This window comes from Caretta caretta, chromosome 2 (assembly GCF_965140235.1).
Source record: "Caretta caretta isolate rCarCar2 chromosome 2, rCarCar1.hap1, whole genome shotgun sequence".
NCBI classification, from domain to species: Eukaryota; Metazoa; Chordata; order Testudines; family Cheloniidae; genus Caretta; species Caretta caretta.
This window is the reverse complement of record NC_134207.1, coordinates 254657063-254682162: the sequence shown is the minus strand read 5'-3', so window position 1 is coordinate 254682162 and position 25100 is coordinate 254657063. Positions and strand designations below refer to the sequence as shown.

The 25100-nt window shown below is 41.6% G+C and overlaps 1 protein-coding gene across 10 annotated transcripts in view; it reads right to left on the bottom strand.

The window, feature by feature from the left end:
* Window positions 1-25100, bottom strand: part of KMT2C (lysine methyltransferase 2C) — a 328257-nt gene that overhangs the window by 178639 nt on the left and 124518 nt on the right. For all 10 annotated transcript variants that reach the window (XM_048837560.2, XM_048837566.2, XM_048837562.2 and 7 more), the window contains one exon: window positions 22969-23078. In XM_048837560.2, coding sequence (XP_048693517.2) covers window positions 22969-23078 — 110 coding nt within the window. The remainder of the gene's footprint in view (window positions 1-22968; window positions 23079-25100) is intronic.

Below are 25100 nucleotides of genomic sequence, written 5' to 3'. Positions count from 1 at the left end.
CTTCAATTGGACAATTCGTAAGCTTCATGTTAAACACATGCTTATGTGCGTTCCTGGTACAGTGCCAGAGCATTCAGCACCTTGCAAGATCCTGTAATGGGTGCACACCCTTAATGCAATTTAACAAAACCCATAATCTTATCAGGAAAAATAATTACTGAGACAAATAATCCTATACTCTCTACTAGTTTTGCTTGAGTAAGGGCTACAGGATTTGCAGCAATTATATTTATATAAAAATCTAAACATTTTTTGATTTCTTAGTCTAAGAAAGCATGTAAATTACATCCTTAAAATGTGAAAACAAAATTAATGATCAGATAAAAACAACTTAAAAAGAAAAACTGCAATAAAACAGTTTGTAGTCAGTTAATCTAAGAATACTACATGACTTATCGCACAGTTCTGCGAACAGACACTTAAGTAATTTTTTTCATGTGAGTAGTCCCATTTACTCATGTGTGTCTGTTTATTATATTGTAAGCTCTTCAAAGCAGGGACTGTGTCTTTAATGTTCTTACACAGCACCTAGTATAATGAGACCCCATTCCTAGGACTTCTGAGAACTAACTACAATATACAATAATTTATCGAAGTTCTTGTAACAGCACCCATCACACAAGTGTTTATAAAAACAGGACCTAAACCATTAATACTAAAAATAACCCAGCAACTTTATCTATGGAAAGAGTTGAATATAAACTAATTAAATAGGAAGCAGCCATGCTATCAACATACTGGTGTGTATTAGGAAAGGAAGATGAGGGTTCATTTAGATACATGGGAGCCAACAGGAGCTTTCCATACTTTCCTTTTAAAGCCATGTGTTTAGTGGTGATTTCTGTTTTACAAGTATCCAAACAGCAACTCAAAACAATCCTAGGAAAAAATATACAGGATTTTTCTAAAAGGTGTATAAATTTCCCACTGTTTCCTGTGTCTCTTGACAGATCTCTGCTCATCCTGTACTGCTAGAATTATAAAATAGCATCGCCAGAGATTACACCACAGCTTCACTTGATTCAGTGGATATTTTGAAATGTTTGAAGTATTTTTTAAATTAGTACTTTGACATTTCCTTGTTTAACTTATACATTCTAAGTGGGTTTCTTCCCCGTAGCCATCCAAGTGCTGTCGGGCCATCCCTAGCAGAAACATGAGAAGGGGAGAAAAGTGTAAGAATCTGCCTTCCTATGCTGTGCTAAGCAGAATCACACCAGGGCAGACCCTAGTTCCTGGCTAGGAGGGTACGTTCCCCGGGAGCCATCAAGAGGATTTGTTTGAATCATCCAGAATTCCTCCTCTCTTTAAAGCACACCTGTGAGAGCCAAGAGCAGTATCATGACCTGGGCCACCACTAAAGGCTACTGCAATTTTCCTTTAAATGGTATTTTTTCATAAGGGGGGGGTGGGGTGGGGGCGGCTGATCTCTAGTCTGAGGCCAGGCATGAGATATTTTAGCCCCCAAAAGAGAATTTGAGGTGGGGAAGTTATAAGCCCTTGAAATCAGGTGCCTAGTATGAAAGTACAACCACATCTTTAACGATAATGTTACTGCCTCATTGCTATAGTAACTTTACAGAAAAACTCCAAGGAAAAACCAAGTGTAGAAGGTTTTATCTGAGCACGTTATGAAAAAATGTTTCTTAAATCAATGCAGAAGAATGAAATGCTCATTGCTAAACACATTTACTGGTTCAGAACACACACTAACTGTTACTTCAGAGCTTTCAGTAAATCATTTCAGGGAGTGTTACGGGATAAAGGAAACCTGCACTGGAAATTCCTTCACGAACATAGGCCCTTGCTCAGGATGTTTCTCTGATAGGCCTTTCAGCTTTTAGTTTTGTGCTCTTGCTGCTTCTCTCTCGATCTCTCGGTGCCTCTTGTCTACTCTGTCTGCTTCCAATGTTTTTCCCTAGCATCTGTTCTTTACCCAGTCTATTCATCATCAAATCCTTTTTGAAATTTCTTTGTAGCAATAACCTCTCCTCCCTCATTCTAGTCCCCTGATATTCAAAATCTAGAGCTCAAGAACTGAACTTTTTCAAAGCACTTTGATTGAAGAAAATAAGGGAAAACTTCTAGGGCTGCCTCCGCTTTCCTGCTTCAATGCCAGAAGTGCACTCACACAAAATCTACTTCCCACAGAACATTCTCTTGGCACTGTAGCAGGAAACCAGGAGCAACTCTTCGGTGGGAGAAGTAGGTGAGACTGAAAAACAAAATGTTTCCCTTTAAAAGGAAGCCTCAAATACTTTTTTAAGAGTGGGAGGTCTACACTGCACTAGCATGTCCATACTTTAGCCCCCTGACTACATTACCACTTTCTACAAATAAATAATAATAATCATGAATTAGTGTCTGTGATGTAGTTTAATAGGTTTTCTCCTATCCCTCAAAAGGGAAGAAAAAAGGTTATGTTTTTCTCCATATCTGCAGTACCTGGGTTCAGGTAAAGTCAGTAGGACAGTAAGCATTAAAGTCACAGAAATCACATGAATATGCATTGAAAGAAAGTTCTTCTGCTTTTAAAAGAATACTAATGTTATCATCATAAATAGAGAAGATTGCTTATATAAAGTGAAAATACAAATATTACAATATTTTAGCTAACCTTTGGCCTTCTCAGCGATGGACAGATCCTTAAAAGTGTCACAACTCAATCCACACACTCTATGGGCAGGAAGTAGTAGTAAAACAGGCCTCCACCATCACCTGTAGCTTACCAGGCTACTGATGACTGACTTGGCACCCAGGCAAAAAATTCAATAAATTGTCGTATGTGCTTGGATGCGTCATTTAACTGATCAAAGAGCTCCACTGTTCCATAGACAACGTGTGGCAGAGTCAAATCAACATTTCAAAAATGGAAAAATTAAATGGAAAAAATCTGCATACCCTTTTCCTCCTCCCCTTATCAGCATCTAAATACTGCTCCAGACTTTGCATTATAGGCTAATACATCACTGCTCTTTCTATGCAACAAACACACACTGCATTATAAATATTATTGATTACTTCTTGCTAAATTCACCACATTAAAATATATCCTTTCTCCCACCCAAAAGAGCAGAACTATTGAGACAATTGTTATGGAGCAAGCAGATTAGGAGGAAGGACTGAAAAAATCAGCCTGAATATTTATAGATGTCACTGAGTGAATAAAGCATCTATATCGGGGTGGCAAACTATGGCCCGTGGGCCAGATCCAGCCCCTCAGGGCTTTGGATCTGGCCTGTGGGATTGCCCCCTGTGGTGCTGCAGGTCACGTGCCGCTCTCAGAAGTGGCTGGCACCACATCCCTGGGGCTGCGGGGGGGCAGAGGGCTCCGTGCATTGCACTTGACTCCAGGCACCGCCCCCCGCAGCTCCCATTGGCCAGGAACAGGGAACTGCGGCCAATGGGAGCTTCAGGGGAGGTACCTGGAGATGTGGCAAGGGCAGCGTGCAGAGCCTTGTGCCTCCCCATCCCCCAGGGGCTGTGCAGGAAGTGGCTGCTTCCCGGCCCAGCGCAGCGCAGGGCAGGTGGGCAGCCTGCTCTGGCCCTGGTGCGCGCTGCTGCCACCCCAGAGCCGCTTTAGGTAAGCGGTGCTGGGCCGGAGCCTGAACCCCTCCTGCACCCCACCTCTCAACTCCTTGCCCCAAGCCTCCTGCCTGAACCTCACACCCCTTCTGAGCCCCCCACTGCACCCTGCACCCCAACTCCTTGCCCTGAACCTATCGCACCTCAACCCCCTGCCCTGAGCTCCCTCCCGCAGTCCGCACCCCCATGCACCCCTGCCCTGAGACCCCTCATACACTCCGCACCCCTCCTCTGCCCCAATGCCTTGCCCTGAGCCCATTCCTGCACACTGCACCCCCTCCTACACCCCGTACTCCCTCCCACACCCCAACCCCCTGCCCTGGCCCTGCATACAATTTCCCCAATCAGATGTGGCCCTCGGCCCAAAAAGTTTTCCCACCCCTGTTCTATATGTAAACATAACAATAAAAATCCTCTATAATTCATCCACTCTACCATTTGGTTCTCTGTTCTGACACTTTATGATATAATGTTACTCTATTACATTTTGGCACCTGATTACGACAAATTTCTTTGTAATTTCTCTTATAACAGCATTTTATGATTCTCAAGACACTGATCAGACAGGGAAGGCACTGAAATGAAAATGGAGAACGCTGGCATGACTCACATTTACATAGCACTTTCCACCCAGAAACATCCCAAAGCACTCTACAAGTGGAATGCAACCATCTCTGCATTGAAACATGGCTGTCACTGTGTGTATGTCTACACTGCAATGTCAATCCAGGATTTGAGTCAGCTGACCCATGTTAGGGAACCCTGGACTTCAGGGCTATATTTTAACCCTATGTTAAGACTTTTCTAACCCGTAGTCGAACCTAGGGCTCTAGCATCCACAATGCAGTGCACACAGCCAAGTCAAAGTAACCATATCGCAGAATCCCTTGCACTCCCCGACCCCAAAATGTGGCTGCTCTAGTCCTAGGACTGTGGTCCACTATGAGATACTTTACTGCTTGCCCTGCATGTTACCAGGAAGCAGCTCGCTTTGCAAAAGCCTTAATTGGCATGCTCTCCATTGCAAACGCAGGAGGTTCCCTGATAGTGTGCTTGCAGATTGGTGATCATAAGAGAATGGGTTCATGCTGACCTGAACAGCTGCCATTCACAAAGGGGGGTGGAAGGAAGGCGGGGGGCTTCTGTTTACAGTAGAGTGGATTGCAGATTGTTGGGACAGAGAGGACTAAGGAAGTGGTCCCATGGAATTGTGGGATACTTCTGGCTGACCCCTGGGACTTGAGTCAAGTGGTTCTGTGTCTTCACTGCAAAGCAATAGGGCCAAGACCCAGGGACCTGGCTTCATTTGAGATCAGACCCCTCCAGCCCTGCAACTCTGGGTCTGAGCCTTGGGTTAGTGCAATTGCAGTGTAAATACAGTGGGGGTTAGGCTTGAGCCCAGGCTAAAGAACAGGCTTATGTCACAGTGCCGACAAATCCAATAGGTCAGTACCACTTCACAACAGACTGTAGCAAGTGAAAAACAACATATCTTGCTGAAACAGTAAAAAATTTGGGCAGGCAGAAGGTAAATTACTCCAGCATCCTGGAAGCAGGCTTTTCATTTAATAATTTCTGCTTCTTGGCTTGTCTTTCTTTTACATTTTTCTTACTGACTGAAATTTGATAATTTATAAAAGGAAGAGTTAGCAAGTTATTTCTAATTTCATGTTATGAAGTGAAATAGGTAAAATTCCTTGCCAGTGAGCAAAAATTAATCCATTTAAGGTGATGGAAAGCGATAACAGTACTAATCTATAAAAAAGTAGAGAAGAGAGTGCACAAACTACAGAAGAATCAGTTTACTGAGTGTTCCAGGAAAAGCATTCACTAAGAGGTTGGAGAGGAGAAAGAAGATGCACATGAAAGCAGCATTTGCAGAGTAACAGGCAGGATTTAGACCAGGATGAAGTACAACAGATCAGCTATTTGTGATATGACAGAAATTGGAGAAGCATACAGAACACAACTAAAACTGTTACAACAACTTTATAGACTTCAAAGAGGCTTTTGATAGCATTTGGCAGAAAGGGTTATGGGAAGTCTTGAGAATGTATGCATCCCTAAGAAATTGATCAAGGTGATAGAAAACATCTACAGCAAGTCAATGAGTTAAGTGAGAGTAGAAAAAAGATGACAGAATTGTTCAGGACAATTGTTTAAAAGAGAGACAAAGATGCACGCTATTGCTGGATTTGTTTAACTTGGTACAGGAAACAGTAATGGCTGTAGTACATAGGTGAAACGAGAAGAATCATGTTATGTGGGAGGCCAATGAATAACCTTAGATTCACAAAAAGAAAAGGAGTACTTGTGGCACCTTAGAGACTAACACATATATTTGAGCATAAGCTTTCGTGAGCTATAGCTCCGATGAAGTGAGCTGTAGCTCACGAAAGCTCATGCTCAAATAAATTGGTTAGTCTCTAAGGTGCCACAAGTACTCCTTTTCTTTTTGTGAATACAGACTAACACAGCTGCTACGCTGAAACCTTAGATTCACAGATGATGATGATGATGACCTCACAGCACTGAACAAGGAAGACTTGAGAATAACTAGCAAGGTACATGGTGAAAGCAGAAAATTCAGACTGAAGATCAATATGGGAAAGACAAAAACTATGGCGAGGCAAAGACAAAGGAAGAAATAAAGTTCAAGATCAGTGATACAGAACTAGAACAAGTGGAAAAATCTGTATTCTGGAGAACTAGTATCGAAGAATGTGAATTGTGAAGATTCCCCATACAAAGAAGAATCAGACTAGCCGCTACTGCCTTTGAAAAAACTCTGCAAGATCTGGAAAGACATTTAGATTAAAATGAAAATCAGCATATATGAGAACGTTGTCAGGCTAAGGCTGCTGAATGGGTCTGAATGTTGCAGTCTGAGGAAAGTCGACAAACGAAAGATATTGACTGAAGAAATCAACTGGCTGAGGGGAATACAAAGAACATCAAGATTTCAGAAAATAAAAATTAAACTATATGAAAATGGGCTGTCCATATAAAATTTATGAATGATGATTGTGACGGCTTGGACACATGTCAAGAATGAACCTGGAAAGGATACTATACATGATGATACATACCAAAGTGCAAGGAACTAAAAACAGAGGAAGACTGAGGATGTGTTGGATAGACACAAAGAAGAATGACATAATAGAACAAAAAGCTTTAAAGACGAATGAAGCCATGAAGTTCATACAAAACAGAAATTGTTGGAAAAACTTCATTTGGACCCATTGTTGCTGCTGACAGGAATCAAAGAAGAATCAGTCATGATAATCAAAGAAAGCAAAAATTCACTCATCACCATCATCACTCAACCCAACTCAATTATAATATCTCTCTGCATTCCTACGATATCACCTTGCTGTTTCTTGCAACAACATATAGTTTATAGGGTATTTTATCATCCGAACATTTTCTAACTGAGCAGCAATTAAAACAATAAACTCAAAAATAAGTTAAATTACATTGGCTTCTTAAACAAAAAAAGAACAAAAAAACCCATTAAAATCTATTTCAGACCCCTTCTTATTAATTGTATATATCTGAAGATCCAAAGGTCTAATTTGTTTTTGCTAACCAGACAGCCCCTTTCTGCCCCTGTCCTCCAAAAAAAATATTTTTTGTCTTCTGCGTTTGAAGGCAGATTTCAGTGTGGACCCTTACTTTTCCTACATAGCGAAGGTGCAAGTCCAAGTGTGGAATCTATGTAAGTCCCATAGAATATATCCAAGAATAGTAACAGGAATATAAGGAGGCTGAAAATCTTGCTTCGGATAGGTGACTTTTTTGTTTTGGCTTGGTTTAATTTTAATATTAGTGGATTTTCATAAATATTTACATTTGAGTATTTTCTTTGGGTATAAAGACAAATGTGAAAATATTCCACTGTACTTGAAAAAAATCTCTGAATTATAAGGTAATCATGGACAGTTAAAAACTGGTTTCCAGTAATTAAGCCCCAAAATCTGACATTTCAAGATAGTTAGATGCTAATGGGAAAAAAACTTCATGCTTCTATATAGCTTTGAGCCTTTAGTTGTTTGAAATCCATTGCTTCATTACTGAGAAACTATATTAAAAAACAAATATTGAGTTGGGGAATTGTCAAGAGTACAAAAAATAGCATCTTGGGTGGGGGGGGAATCACACCACATTAAAGGATCTAGTTTTCTCATATTTTATTGCTATCGTTCCTGGAGCCAGTATGTATTTGGGTGCACTGAGGACTGGAATGGGGGTGTCTCTTTTTTAATCCCAATACTTAGGACAGATTTACACTACCACTTTATGTTGATATAATTTACATTCCTCAGGGGTGTGAAAAGACCACCCCCCGAGCAACGCAACTTACACCAACCTAAGCACCGGTGTGGACAGTTCTCCTACAGACATAGCTACAGCCTCTCATGGAGGTGGAATAATTATGCCAACTGCAGAGCTCTCTCCTGTTACCTAGCAGCTCTGTGTTCTTGGGGAACCAGGGTGCAGTAACCAGCCTGGCTGACTCATAAAAGACATCCCCTGCCCCCAGCCTCTGCTTGAGCCAAATCTGCATCAGAAGAAAGACTTTCAAAAAACAATGAAAAGGCAGTGGGAGACTCACCTAAGCCCTTGAGATAAGGATGACAGAATTAAGGAAACTCCCCTAGCCTCATTTTCATCAAAGATGGGACAAGGAGGCATCCCCATTAGCATACAGAACGGAGAACACAGATTCCAAGGCAAGAACCACACAGAACTCTGGGACCAGAAAAGCAGGGAAGCACTGCATGATGGGGGATCTCTGCTCCAGATGTTAATGAACCCATGCCTGCACACACCCAGCTCAGTAGTTATCAGACCAATTCTAGTAATAAATCCTTTATTAGTATCCAAAATAGTGAAGCTCCCTAATTGCATTGTGAGCTCCCTCCAAGGAACATGGCCCAAAGCCAGGAATGATCAGCTTCCATGTCTAGCCTGAAGAAAACAACTTTGGTATTCTCCCTTGTTTACACATGAAACAAATCTAGTGTTCTCCCTTGAACCACTGTTGTTTCTCTACAAAACCCCCTACCCATGCTCATGTGTTCTGATGCCTGGATCCATTGGGACTTCATCTTCTCCTGACTGATCATGCTAGGGGCTCTGCCTGTCTCCAGCACTCCAGACCCTCAGCTTCCACCACCACCTGGGACCCCCGATAGATTCAAGCTTCATGGAGTGGCGAAAACCCAGCTTGCTTGCTCTCTGAGTAAAGCCTTCTGACCCTGACTTGTGTGATCAGTTATAGTTTTCTAAACCTGACTTTTATAATCAAGTTTAAGTTAGGGTTAATATTATAACTGTTTTGTTTGTTTGGCTCCCCTATGGTGATTACCTGGAAATAAATAACTTTCATGATTAAGCTGGTTGCTTCTCTCTTTCTCTCCCCACACTCCCCTCGTGGGAGTTTTTTGGTTTCCTCATTTGCTTTGCAGCAACACTCCTCATACCTAAGCTAAAGGATCCCTGCAGCACCCAAAAACCCTTTGGGGTTTTCTCATCAAGTGGGTTACTACCACAACAATTAACGTGAAAGTGGGGATAAAGACGTGCTGAACCAGGGACATAGGAGGGTGGCAGCTTGGAGGAGGTGTTTGACCCAGCTTGCTGAGTCCAAGGGCATATGAGGGTGACAGCTTGGAAGTTCTGCTAGACCCAGCCCACTTAGGCCAGGGACATATAAGGGGTCAGCTTGGGAGTGCTGATTAACCCAGTCCTCTCAGACACGCTCTGTTAATGTGCGTGTGTCTGATTCTGAGGCTGGAAGAACCCAGCCCTGGGGAACCTAGGTCCTACAGGACAGCTCCATTGGGAGGGAACTTGCAGCAGGGAGAAGTAGAACCCTGTATGAGAACACAAGGGACACAGGCAGTACATTGATAGAAGTACAGAACTCCCCCACACCCCAAAGAGTAACCCTAATAAATGAGCAAACCCCAAAGTAACGGGCAAAGCTGGTAACACTTCTGTCGGCATAGAGTGTCTTCATCAGATGCACTACAGCGGCACATTGGTGCAAGCGCACTGATGTAGCATTTCCAGTCTAGACTAGCTTTCTGTTTCAGAATGTAATTCTCTTTCCCTACCTCACATGCTGGCTCTGTTTCCCCGCTTCTAACCCCAGACCTGGCTTCGCCATTCTAGTGCAGGCTTTTCGAAGAATCTGCTACCGGCTCTCTGCCCTTCCCTTGTGCCAGTTCTGAACTCCTTCTGGTACAAAGTGCTCTCCTCTCCACTGGTGCTGCCTTATTTATTTAATTTAAGCCAGCAATCCCAGGCTACTGGCCACAAGTCAGCTGGTTTGTAAATGGCATCAGGTAGTAATGGACACCAGTGCTCATGTCAATATGTACTGTCACCTCACGCCCACCCCCATGTAGCTTATTTTCCTCTGAAGGAAAGAATATTTTTTAAATTGTTCATATGCCAAATACCAGCTAATAAGATTTTAAATACAAAATTCTATGGGTTAATGTCTACACACAAAACATTCAATTGGACTTGTGTGTTGGGCCCTACTGCAACAATTGAACAACAAAAAATATTACCAGAGCTGTGTCAACAGCAATTATATTGATACACAAAGGTGCTCTGGCATAAGTACAAGTAATTAAACAAAAACAACGATGCTAATTTAAGATGTGATGGCCATTTTGAAAAAATGTGGAAGGTGAGTTTTTACTGAATTAACAGTGTTGAAAGCAATTAACAAGCTGCATTTATAGCATATGAGAGATGTCAGATCCTAGTTTCTCTGCAGCTGATGATCCGGCTTTAGGTGACCAAAATGATAGCACAGCTAGTGCAAGCAAAGTAAAACAATTCTCCTACTAATATTCAAAATATCCTGGGACAGTCTAGTTTATGGAAAATCATATCATTATCCATGAAAATTATTTAAAACTGTAAATGACTCAACAATGTGGTTTGGCCAGTCATCCTGAGTAGCAAGAGAACCACCCAGATCCCTGGGAGAAACTGGCAAATAATATACAGGGAATCCATGGAAAAATGAACTACCTAACACATCAGGCTGTTGACCTGGGTAAAAATTTCTACTGTATGCTAGAATTTGAATACTGCTGCCTATTAAACTAATAGTGTACGTGTCATGAAGCAGCATGCATATTGCCTATATTTCACTCATCCTGCTCCATCATGTCAAATGAAGTGTTACAATTATGATAATAGAGTGTATACGCAAAGGAGGCTACTTTGCCAGAATGCTTCACATCTGGCCAAAAATAAAAGACAAATACAACTACAGAAAAATGCCTAGTAAGAAAGAGGTATAAGCAGTTTCTAACCTGTAAACATAATGTTTGGGGGAATCAATTATTTAAGGAAAGTATCATATGGGAGCTCGGTGGTGCAATGGGATAATGGTGTAAAAGAGGATAACACACTCAAAAGTCACATCAGAAGAGAAATCAGAAAGAGGAACATCACTGAATACATATTGTATGCCTTAAATAGTTGTTTGCGTGACATAGAAACATTTAGATGACATCAAAGACAAATGAATTTCTGAGAGCTTTTCAATGCATTTGTAAAGATGAGTCACCATGTAAATCAATGTACTATCACTTCTGCTAAGAATACTTAGCAATTACACCACATTTTTCACATTCAAAGCACTTTATAAACAGGACCTAATTAACCCTAATCCGACTAGTGAGGTAGGTATTATCCCCATTCTGCAAATCAGAAAACAATATAAAAAATGTTAAGTGACTTGCTCATGGCCATGGAGGAAGTCCATGTGAGAGCTGGGACAAGGAGAGGTTACTCACCTTCTGGAGTTCCTTGACATGCGTCTCATATGGTTGCTCCACTTCAGGTGAGCATGAACCCCTGTAGCTTTGATCAGACATTTTTGGTAGCAGTGCATGTTCAGCCCACACATGCGCCCCATACATCCTCATGCCCTGCTCCAAGGAAACATAGGCCTGTGTGCGTGAACCACTCTCATTTCCTTCTCTACTGTAAAGTCCCACAAGGAAACTCCGAAGCAGAGGGGAAGGACGGCACTCACAGGGGAGCACATCTCAAAGAACTCTAGTTACTGCACAAAGTGACTAACGTATTCTTCGAGTAGTGTCCCTGTGGGGACAGGCGACTCCTGAGCACTATCTCCCTAAGGAAGGGGTGATTCCCAAGATGACTTCTAGGCTGAAGGTAGTTGAGAAGGAACCGAGAGTAGTTCGCCCGCACAGCCCTATATATCCTCCGAGTGGGGCAGGAGGATGTGCGGGACACATGCACAGACCAAACAGGCATCGCTACCAAAATTTTCCAAACAAAGGCCCAGGGGTACATGTGCACCTGAAACAGAGCACCCATATCCTGCAGGGGAGCACCGACAGGGACACTACTCAAAGAAGAACTAAGGAATTCCTGAATCCCAGCCCAATGCATTTTCTGATGCTAGGCTATAAACTAAGTTGCTCTGAACACTGATGAGTAAGGATGATCCTGCTTGGGAAAAGGTGTAAGTTACAATAGGTAGAACTTGTGACATGTCCTTTTTTAAAAATAAAAATCAACAGTCCTTCTAGTTATGAGACAGGAAGCACAGGGACCCTTAGAGCACTGAGAAACTGTGAGTTTGGTTATCTTAGCTGATGCACTGTAAACAAGCACTATGACCTGGTTGTTATAGCTTGTTGGTATTATGATAGCTCCCAGAAGTCACAATGAGGGTCATGGCCCTACTGTGATAGACGCAGATAGATACATAGGTAATCACAGTCACTGACCCGGAGTACGTAATCTAAGGCCTCGTCTACATACAGTTTTTGGACTCATTTAACTAAAATCAGTAGAAAAAATGATTTAGCTAACTTGGTGCAAGCCTCTAGTGTGGACACAGTTATACCAGTATAATAAGCAACAGTATAAGTATTTATGCCAGTATAAGTGTCCACCCTAGAGAGTTGCACCAATTTAACCAAACCATTTTTCTACCGATTTAGTTAAATCAGCACACACACAAAAAACTAAATTGTAGACAAGTCTCAAGAAGACAAGAAACAAAAGATGAGAAAGATACATTCAAATATTGACATTTATAGACTATTTAAAAAAATTATGAAAAACAGTTGAGCTATATCAAACTTCCCCATAACCTGCCCCTTCTGGTAAGAATCACAGAAGAAGTGAGCCTTGAGCAGGGATATGAAGGAGGAAAAGGTAGTGGCTTTATGGATCAGTTCAGATTGGGCATTTCATGCACAGTGGTAGCATGGAAGAAGATTTGAAGACAACTGTAAGAGCAATACACAAGTGGGCGGATAAGGCTGTCATCACTGGTGGAACGGAGGGATAGAGGATAACACTGTAAAAGACAAAACTGGATAAACAGGGAGTGGAAGAGCTGTACATGTCCTCTGTGACCAACAAGATACACTGAATTTGAAGTGGAGACAGTGGAAAAGGTGAGACAGTGGATTGGGAGGACTGTTTCACACTCCCCACTTAAATGGCTTCCTACCAACTAGCATTTCAGAAGATAAAAACACATGCCCTCTTCATTTCCTTCAGTACCACTTTTCTTCAGCCTCTGTGCTCCAGATGAGTGAGCTCTCCTAGCTTTGTAGGCTGCTGTTTAAGTGCTATCAGAAGAGAAGAGTGGTTGGGAAAGTTACCGCTACAGCAACTTCTTTATTGTGTGGTGTGTGTAAAGGCAGCAATTCAAATGCCATTAAATCCTTCTAAGATCAACAAGAACAAAAAAAAGTGATTTTAAAAATATATACCCCTAATTTCAACATAACTAACATACAACTTGCTAAACTGCCACCAAATGCTATTTATCCTTTCTGGGCGTGTCTCATTAACAGTGTGTCCACCCAATCCTTCCCTAGACCTTTCCCACACAGTCCATTACACTTTTTGACATATATTGCTTTAATCTAGAATGCAAGCTCCTTGGATATGGATTGTGTCCTTTTATTTACACAACTTTTCCATACACAACTACAGTATTAAATAAAAACAACAAGAAGAGGGGGAGTGCCATGTGCAGGAGTGAAGTCTTTCCCTTTTCCAGAAGAAAGGGGAGAAGGAGAATTGGCCATTTTTAATGGAACTAATTGACAGCAATTCCTGACCGTGGTGACATTAGCCCATATCCTTCTACACTGGTAACACATCCTGAATTGAGCCATTTAATGCAAACAAGCAGCAATTTTTACTACTGCCTTAGCAGAACACAGGAAAACACTCACCTCATAAAAATATGTACATTAAACATGGATATTACAAAGCGGTATTTAAAATACCTGAAAATGTTTCAAAATAATTTTTGTTAAACTCAACAGCTGTAATCCCTGGAGGCCCCCAATTTAATTAGAATTAAAATTGGAAATGCACCCTGTACTTGGTACCAAGTATCAAGACAGCATGATGAAGGATACAGTTAGAGATGCAAAAGACTGGAGCCAGAAGTATAGGCAAAAGCAGGATACTTCTCTTCCTCTCCTTTTAAAGCTCTATCTTTTCTTAATAGTTTTGTTTGGTTTAGTTTAGTTTAGTAGGTACAGCCATGTAATACTGTACTTTCATTTCTCACCTAAAAAGACTTTTCAAAAATCTCTTGCTCTACCCTGTGTCTCTGGCTAAAGTCTGATCCTCCAGTCTTATATCAAATTAACAATAAGGCTACCAATCTGCTTCATTATTTCAGACTTATTTTCATATACTGTCTAGAGCATTTTAAGGAACTAATATTAGTGGGTTAGTTACATTTTTCATTAAATCAAATAACTGGACACTATATATAAAAAGTGTTAAGAAAAATGTGGGGATCCAAATATACAAGCAAAATTGGATTTTATGCTAAAAGCCTTTTCAAAGGCATCCGAAATATAAGAGCTGGAATGCAGCTCTCTGGAGTTTACACCACATTGAACTTAAAAGAATGATCTTGGCGCCCCATGGACATGTAACTGTTTAACCTGAAGAGTGGTCTTGAGAAACTCTTTCTTTGGGTCAGGTGGGTAAGATGAACAAAGGAGTAAAAGGACTCAGCTACACTACACATTGAGTGCCAATGCACATACATTACCACACATATAATGGTCTATTTGGTCATTTACTTGTCAGCTATGAAATAAAATAACTTGATGCATTCAGTCCCTTAAGCCATGAAAAAACAAGACTTCACAGACACTATGGACATATCAACAATAATCAGAGACAGAATGGAAACTGCGTAACAAAGTCAAAGTAACTAACACAGAACTAGGCAAAAAAAATACAAGAAATAAATTTGTCATATGTCTGAACAAATAAATTTTAATGCCTTCAAAACCAGTGAATCAAAGGGGTGTATCAAAGAAGAGAAAATCTAAGCAGAACGTTTTGTGAAACATGCACAGACATAGAAAGCCTTGGACAGGAGGTGTGAACTACACTTAAAAGTTTTAACCCAGCAGAAAGTAAGTGCCAAGTGGAAATAGAAAATGATTTACACACACATTTTGAAACACGCCAGTGAAAATATGCTCATACAAGCTTTATTAATGCAATCACAAGTTCAATTAAGCCAAATGGACATCTCAACTGGTAAACAGAGTAATAAGAAACACTGTCAAAAACAGTTAAAAGACAATCAGAAACTGATATCCCAAGTATTGAGAAAGAATAACCATAGAATCATAGAATATCAGGGTTGGAAGGGACCTCAGGAGGTCATCTAGTCCAACCCCCTGCTCAGAGCAGGACCAATCCCCAACTAAATCACCCCAGCCAGGGCTTTGTCAAGCCTGACCTTAAAAATATCTAAAGGAAGGAGATTCCACCACCTCCCTAAGTAACGCATTCCAGTGTTTCACCACCCTCCTAGTGAAAAAGTTTTTCCTAATATCCAACCTAAACCTCCCCCACTGCAACTTGAGACCATTACTCCTTGTTCTGTCATCAGCTACCACTGAGAACAGTCTAGAGCCATCCTCTTTGGAACCCCCTTTCAGGTAGTTGAAAGCAGCTATCAAATCCCCCCTCATTCTTCTCTTCCGCAGACTAAACAATCCCAGTTCCCTCAACGTCTCCTCATAAGTCATGTGTTCCAGACCCCTAATCATTGTTGTTGCCCTCTGCTGGACACTTTCCAATTTTTCCACATCCTTCTTGTAGTGTGGGGCCCAAAACTGGACACAGTACTCCAGATGAAGCCTCACCAATGTCGAATAGAGGGGAAGGATCACATCCCTCGATCTGCTAGCAATGCCGCTACGTATACATCCCAAAATGCCATTGGCCTTCTTGGCAACAAGGGCACACAGTTGACTCATATCCAGCTTCTCGTCCACTGTAACCCCTAGGTCTTTTTCTGCAGAACTGCTGCCGAGCCATTCGGTCCCTAGTCTGTAGCGGTGCATGGGGTTCTTCCGTCCTAAGTGCAGGACTCTGCACTTGTCCTTGTTGAACTTCATCAGACTTCATTTGGCCCAATCCTCCAATTTGTCCAGGTCCCTCTGTATCCTATCCCTACCCTCCAGCGTATCTACCTCTCCTCCCAGTTTAGTGTCATCTGCAAACTTGCTGAGGGTGCAATCCACACCATCCTCTAGATCATTTATGAACATATTGAACAAAACCGGCCCCAGGACCGACCCTTGGGGCACTCCACTTGATACCGGCTGCCAACTAGACATGGAGCCATTGATCACTACTCGTTGAGCCCGACAATCTAGCCAACTTTCTATCCACCTTATAGTCCATTCATTCAGCCCATACTACTTTAACTTGCGGGCAAGAATACTGTGGGAATAATACAAATTCCAAATTAAAAAGACCCTCAAGGTAAGAAAATCTATAAGATGTTCCCAGCAAAGTAGAGAATAAAAAAACCAAACTTGCTAACAAAAAAAAATTCTTTGCATGTCAGAACTAATCTGCACAAGTAACATAAGGAATGAAGAAAACACCTCCCAGCTGGGCAAAGATGTTACTGCAGTAGACCACATCAAACTCATGTAATGCCAGGGGGACCGCCAGGGAAAAAATAAAAGCAAGTTTGATGGTCCGTTAAAGAAACAACCTACAAATTGTTTTATGGAAAATCATCTAAATAAACCTAACCACATACTCACACCTGTATCGCCAGCAGCATCCAACACATTTACAGCATCAGAATATAAAAAACTAAAGACAGGTTTCAGAGTAACAGCCGTGTTAGTCTGTATTTGCGAAAAGAAAAGGAGGCGTACTTGTGGCACCTAAACTAAAGGAAAGCAAAATTTAAAGAACGCACAGTGCAACAGCTGTAAATACAAAAATATATCAAATGAACAGCAACCAAAATATATTACATAATACTATGCATTTATATAGAAGTATTTTGGAGAATTATTATATTGTCATCTATTGTTATATAATAATATATTATTGCAGGTAATGTAAACCTTTCCAGTTTGAGGGCCAAACATATTACTGTCAATACCCCAGAACAGAGTCTCTGCCTTGTTCTTCCCTTTGCATTGCTCAAGTGGCGCACAATGACAGTGGAAACCACCCACAGGTCCCCTGCTGGATTCCCTAGTGTGAGTACAGAGCTGGCATACCCAACTCCTACGTTTCCCTTGCTGCAGTCACTGGTAAAGAGGGATGTGCTGAGGGTGGGCAGAGGAAGTGACTGTAACACACTGTACTCCAGCTATAACCGGCTGACATATGACACCCTGTCAATCATGAACAGTTAGTACAACTTAGAGCAGCCCCCAAAGTACTCTAACCTATGGCTGGTGCAAAGAATCTAGGAACAAAAACTAATTGGTTGTTCTGTCTGCTTGTCCCTTTTTCCCCCCACTTCTCCAGGGCTAAGCTAAGTGGCCAGGTGAGGGCATCTGATGAAGTGGGTTATAGCCCACGAAAGCTTATGCCCAAATAAATTTGTTAGTTTCTAAGGTGCCACAAAGACTCCTCGTTGTTTCAGGTGAGGGTGGGAACCCATCTTTGCTAGACAGTCTCCTAGACTCAGGCAGAACCAGTTGAGCTCTCATCCTGTTTTCTCCAAGAATCTCACAACCTGGCAGGGAAGCAGGCAATGGAGCAGCCACAATTACTATCTCCTCTCCTTCCTGCACAGTAGCAGGCAGCCCTGAGGGAGCTGCTCAGTACCTGTAGCAGAGCTGCTCCTGGAGCTGCATGGGAAGTAGTGCTCTCTACTTCCACCCCCCCCCCCCCCCCCACAGTGGCAGGTGCAAACCAAATGTTTCAGGTTAAAAACCACAGCATGCAGTTCATGGAAACATTTCCAGTTCTTAACCAAACACTAATCTTAACACAGGGACTCTAAGGCCTCAGTTTAGAGCCTCAAGAAGCCCTGGGCCACTACATTTATTGGGACTGCTTTTCGTATCCTTTCCTCTAAGAAGGCAGACTGCCTAAGTAACCTGACTGCAACAGTACAGGCCTCTGAAAAAGAAAAAAAATTATTATGAATATATGTCAGAAACTTCTAAAATATTTTTTTCTCCACATGAAGTCACACAAATTTAAGGTCCAACATATTGCAGTCTACTAGAGCTGGATCTGGGTCAACTGAAACAGAAATGATTCCTGGTTTTCAGATGGTATAATGCACTATGATATATTTTGATGAACCTAGTGGTTCATCAAAAATAAGTATTTAAATCAATCATGGGGTCTAAAGTTGAATATTTCCCCATCCTTAGCCTCTCACCATTTTAATTTTGTGGTGGAATTTTTATATTTGTTGGATGAAACATTTCTATGGCTGAGTTTAGTTTTGGTTTATTTTTGTCTGTTTTTTGTCCCTAATGGCAGTTGTCTGCATGCTGGTCAGGAGTTTAGTATTAGAAATAGCCTTAGTGCAGATGACTTGGTGGACAGAATGCAGCTGACTTCCTAAAAGGTGCATGATAAATGCAATTTATCATCTGGATATCAAAACCACACAACACACTCCAATTGCTAAGCAACCTGCAAGCACTTGGGAGACACTTCTGCACCTGTTCCCCCCTACAGCGAGATTGTCTCAGGGTATGTCTACACTGCAATTGGACGTCAGTGGCTGGCCCAGGCCAGCTGACTTGGGCTCGGACTGCAGGGCTGTTTTATTGTGGTATAGACATTCAGGCCTGGGCTGCAGCCTGAGCTCTGGGACCCTCCCACCCTGCAGGGTCCTAGAGCATGGACACCTAAATTGCAATTAAACAGCCCCACAGATGGAGTCAGACGGCACAGGCCAGCTGTGGATTTTTAACTGCAGCGTAGACATACCCTCCATGCTTGAGTCTGACCACCTCCGTTCCCCTTCCTCACATGGTGAGGCAGTGCACTGCAGCTGCTTAGCAGGACGACTTGAAAGAATACCTTCACAGCATTTTTCAAACTCTGAGCCTTGTTGGTTGGTTGGTTTTTTTGGTAATCTTGTTCATCTACCACGCACGCTCCCATGGCTCTCACAAGAACCCTTTCTACATCATAGCATTTGTCCACCTCCCCTCTCCCTTCCCCACAATGGCTCTATTTCCCCATCCTTGTTCCCCTCACCTGCTGCAGTTCCCCACCAGCTCTACCTGCTCCTCTTCCTTTTTCCCCTTTCCTGATTTTCCCCATCTCTCCCACCAGCACAAATCCAGAGCCAACATCTACATCCTCCTCCTCCCCTTTGGTAACATTTGCCACAATATTCTCCCTCCATTCCCATACCTGCTCCCGGAACCATCTCCAGCCCTTTAACTGGTGTCACCATTCCTAACCTCATGTCCATCCTCCCCCTCCCCTTCTCTTGCTGTCTCTGGAACACCCACTCTATCTCTAAAAAGATCACAGGCATCCATGACCTCTTTATATCTCGCTCCCTCCAGCTCCTAGCTCTTACAGAGACCTGCCCTCTCTTACAGAGGCCTCTCCTTTTCTCACACTCTGTGATCTGGATCCGACCATAGTGAGGGTGTTGGGCTTCACCTCTCCTACTCTGGCACTTCCAACCCCTTCTACCTCATCTTTCCCACTCTTTCTCCTCTTTTGAACAGTACTGCATCTGATTCTTCTCATCTCCCTCTCCATGCTTCTGTCATCTATCATCCACCCAACTCTTCCCCATCAGCCTTCCTTGCTGGTTTCCACTCTTCTCCTCACAATCTCCCATACTACTCCTCGATTATTTCAACTTCAATGTTGATAATCCATCCGAACTTTAGCTGCAGGTTTCCTCACCTTCACCTCTTCATTCAACATGCAGCTCTGGTTCAATGCTACCAGTCACCAAAAGGCCCGGTCATTTGACTTGGTCTTCACCAAGCACTGTTCTCTCCGATCTCTCTGTTACTGAGTTCTCCCTCTCTATCACCCGATTTTCTTCAGCAGCAGCAGCCGCCTCCTCCCTCATGCCATCACTTGGCTTTTCTGTGACTTCCAATCCATCAGCACTGCTGACTTCTTTCGTGCTTTTAGCCCTCTCCTCCCTGCCTTCCATTGATATCGTCGTTCATTCTCTCCATGCTTCATTCCCCTCCACCCTTATCTCTTTTGCTTCTCTCCACCATTGCAAGGTCTGCTCTGCCAATCCCCAAAACTGGCTCACCCTAATATCAACTTCCTCTGCTTCTCCTTTTGGACCACGGAGTGTCTGTTGGAAATCCCATGACCAGGCTGACCTTCTCTATAGATACATTCTCTCCTTCTTCAGTTCTGACATTTTCCTAGCCAAACAACTCTAAACTACCACCATGCTGACAATTTGAGATCTACCTATGTACTCCTCTCTCCTTTTGTCCAAATTAAAACCTCAACCTGGCTCTTTAACATCTCCTCAGGAATGTCTAGCCATCAGCTTAAGCTAAAACAGAGCTCTTAATCTTCCTCCCGGGCCTCCCCACTACCTCCTTACTTTATCACTGTGGACACCACCATCATCCTGCCCGTCACTTGGGCCCATAACCTGCGGTCATCTTCGACTTGGACCTCACTCTAGGCCCAGGCTATGTCTGACTCTTTCTGCATAACATCTCTAAGATACCGTCTTTCTTATCCATCTACCCAGCTAAAATGGTCATCCAGACTCTCATCTCGCTGCTTGATTACTACAACATCCTTTTCTCTAGCTTGACATATATAGTCTTGCCCCATTCATATCCATTCAGAATGCTGCAGGAAAGATCATCTTCCTAGCTGTTGCTTTGACTATGTCACCCTCCACCTTTGCCTCCCTCCACTGGCTCCCCCTTTTCTATTGCAACAAACATAAGCTATTTGTCTTCTCTTTCAAGGCTCTTCCCCACCTATCCCCATCCTATTTATTATTCACTACTGAAATGTCAATTCCTGCAGCAATCAGCCCATGATGCCAGTCTCCATCGTCTAATAGTTACATTTTCCAACAAGCACCTCACACTTGGAGGAGCTTCCTGGAAACATCTGCAAAGCTATCTCATCCTCCTTCAAAACCCTCCTTTTCTGTTATCCACACAACTTGATAAACGGCTAGACTACTGTTATGCCAAGACCACTGCCTATCATGGTGACCAATAGTCTTAGTGTTCTTTTGTACTCCCCTGTCTATCTAGATCCATTGGTTGTCTCTTGTCCTATACTTACATTCTAAGCTCTTTGTGGCAAGGACTGTATTTTTGTTCTGTGTTTGTACAGCGCCTAGCACAATGGGCCCTAGTTGCTACTGAAATTGAAATAATAATTATAAAAAACATGAAAGTTTTATATCCATACATATACAAAAATCATATCTTTTTTTATGTGATGTGTGCATGCCTGCGTATGTGGTCATGTATACTATGGTAATATCCAGTTTGTCTCCCAACACACAATTTCTCTTTCCTTTAATTTATAGGAATCTCCATTCAAAATACAGTGCAGAAGTTTTCAAACAATATTTAAAAGTTTTCTTTTGCACATGTCATTCATGGCCCACTCTCCTATGACAAACTTATACATAACACACCATTGAGTATTACAGTAGTCAAGCTGATATTTCCATTCTAAATGGAAATCCCTTCTTTAAAACACAGTTTATTGAAAGCCTTCAAGGCCAATGTTAATTTGAAGACAGATTTACAGCAATTTTGTGTCTTATTTTTTTAAAAAGGAAATGTTAAAGAAGAAAAATTTAACAGTTCTTCAATAGTCTGACTACAAAAAAAAGGCAACTTGGCAATATTATTGGCAAAACATTTCTGTTATCAATATATTTAAATGTTTTAATGTCTCTAGTTAATTTAGGGCCCAGTTCTGCCACTTATACTCAGTTTGAGCAGTCTCACTCAGAGTAGTCCATTGAAATCAATGAAATTATTCATGGAGTAAGGTAAATATTAGGTGATAAAGTTGATTTGCACATTCATGTGTGAAAAAAACTGTTGACCTGAGAGACTTTGTCACTCACACCCTCTAGGGAGCACTTACATTAAAATAAATAAAACTTCCATAAACTATCAAGTTAAGAAATAACTTTTCAACAAACAATTATTTAAAGAAAATAAAGGTAAATAAATTCCAAATATCAGTGTTACTCTTTGAAATAGCAGTAATGATGCCAATTAGTTTGCACTGTTAAGCTGCTTGACGTAATGGCAAACTAGATTTTGTTTATTCACTGTAATAAATAAATAAATGATTAAAATAATTTACTGGAAATTAATCAATAATACAAAAAGATGACTGCATGTGACAAAGACCATGTGGGTCTTTTTGGCATTTTGAAATACAGACTGAAATGTCTATTTTCAGTCAGGTAGGCAGCACCTTCTTTCTGTTACCAAGCCAAGAAAGTGTCATTACAAGGACTCTGCCTTCTTTCAAGGCACCTGCTGTTGTTTTCATATAGTTTCTTCTTTAAATGAGAACAACCACCAACCAAACACATTTTTCCCCCAATACATAAAATGGCAGTACTTCTTTGCACTCACATTACTTTTGTTATTACTACACACTTTTTTGGGGCTGTTTTTTGTTTTGTTTTTTAAGAGTATTTGGGTATATCAACACCATATTAACTGTACTTTGATGATATAAAATTGTAAGGCTAGGATGAATATCAGTGTTAATGAAAAAGGCATTTGCTAATTTGAACAAATCTATTTTTTTTTCTGCGAACCCCTTGTCAGCTTCCAATAACCACGGGACTGATTCTGCCACGCAAAATCAAGCTGAGTAGTACTCGATACTCCACAAGTTTTCCCACTGAAATCAACTGTAGATTACAATCTGATTACTTGTACAGTAAACCATTACTGTGAATGTAGAAGGCAGAACAAAGCTCTAGGAATTGATATTTTTCAGTGAGTGACATTTTGTAGTCTTATTTGAATTTATTTTTATTTTACAGGCTTGGGGGAAAAGTTCTTTTTTTCTACTCACTTCTGTGCTCCCTGAGACAACAGCTTTGTCCACGTTCACCGATAGCTGCTCTTCAGTCTGGCATACTCCCAACGACCACTCTGCACAGCGGTGATGAGCCCAGCAGTGACCTAATGCATTATCATTGAGAAAGAATTGCACGATTTTACAACTTTGCCAAGCAGCAGTTGAGTTTCAAAATAAGCATTAAAGGAAAAACCTTAAAAAACAAACAAACAAACAAACAAACAGACCTGATCTTGCAATCCTTATTAGAGAATACAGAGCTTAATTTTAGTGGTAAGTGCTTGCAGAATTAGGACAATAGTCTTTTACTGAAACAGGAAAAGTGAGAGAAGGAAGGAATCAACAATTTATCTACATACTGCAGTTTTTATTATATAGAAAAAAAACCAGATGTTTTCACACATTTATATACCTTTCAGCTTCTAGTTTTTGTACCCTAAAATATACAAATACACCTGTGACAGGTCTGTGTGTACATATACGCTCAAAGTTAACTTCAGTTTGCCCCTCACTTATTTAACTTTTTGTCTGTATATCTGTCCTTAGCTTGTGAACTCCTTCAGTTCCTGTTGTCTGTTGGGAAAGCACCAAGCACATTGTGACTGCTACCGTAAACAAATAATAATTTTTAAAAGATCACAAGGTGCCATGCACAGGGCTGGTACATAAACTGTTTTGTAAAAACACTGTGATGACAATAGTGAGCTGTCATTATACAGAGACACTCACCAATAAGAGCCTGCTGTACTAATATTGGGAAACTTAGACTATAAGAATAGACCTTCCAGGACTCAAAGTACCTATTAAAATGGCTTTCAGTTCAGCTGCTGGCAAAAGAATGAAAACCATAAGGATATGGTATAATGATGAACTGCGAATATTTCTCGCCTCAGCTGAAGGTATTCTATGCTGACATACCATATAAGACTCATGGTACGTACCTCTTGAAATTTGCTATTAAGCATATAAACTGTATATTGCAACTCTGCATTTAGTAACACAAATAAGGGACTTAAAGTAAAAAGAATTGTAAGCATCTTCCAATACTGATGACATGGAATAATTAAAATTTATCCAACATCAGGAGACCAGACCCCATTTTAAAATTCATTTAAAAGAGATTTCTTTACAATCAAATTTTGAAACCAATTTTCAGAGAATTTTGAAAAAGTGACACCACTACTAAGCTCAGTACAGAGATAATATTTACAGAACAAGTTCTGAGTTCTTACATTTTCTTCTTTTGTGGGACATAAGTAGACCCAACCAAATTCATAGTCCATTTTGGTCAATTTCACAGTCATAGGATTTTTAAAATTGTAAATGTCATGATTTGAGCTATTTAAATCTGAAATTTCATGGTGCTGTACTTGTAGGGATCCTGACCCAAAAAGGAATTGGGGATGGGGGGTTACAAGGTTATTATAGGGTGGGTTGTGGTACTGCAACCCTTACTTTGGTGCGGCTGCTGACGGCGGCGTGGCCTTCAGAGCTTGGCTGCTGGAGAGTAGTGGCTGCTGGCCAGGCATCCAGCTCTGAAGGCAGCGCCGCCGCCAGCAGCAGCCCAGAAGTAAGGATGGCATGGTGTGGTATTGCCACCCTTCCTTCTGCGCTGCTGCTTGCAGAGCTGGTTCTTCATTCAGCAGCCGCCACTCTCCGGCCGCCCAGCTCTGAAGGCAGTGCAGAAGTAAGGGTGGCAATACTGTGACCCCCACCTAAAATAACCTTGCGATCCCCCTGCAACCCTCCCTTTAGGGTCACGACCCCCAACTTGAGAAACACTGGTCCCCCCCCATGAAATCTGTATAGTATAAAGTAAAAGCACACAAAACACCAGATTTCACAAGGGGAGACCAGATTTCACTGTCCATGATGCCTTTTCCATGGCTGTGAATTTGGTAGAGCCCTATACATAAGCATATGGTGTAGATTGATTGCAGGGCAACATTTGAACTAAAATGCTCTGAGAAAATAGCCCAAAGCTTCTTGATTTTTCTGTCAGACACCTAAATGAAACCTTAAAGTTAAAAATGTATATTACAATCCTAGGACCTGATCCTGAAAGCCCTTCCTCTCAGGACTAATTGTTATTTGTTCAGGTAGCCCCAGTGAAGCCACATGAGAAG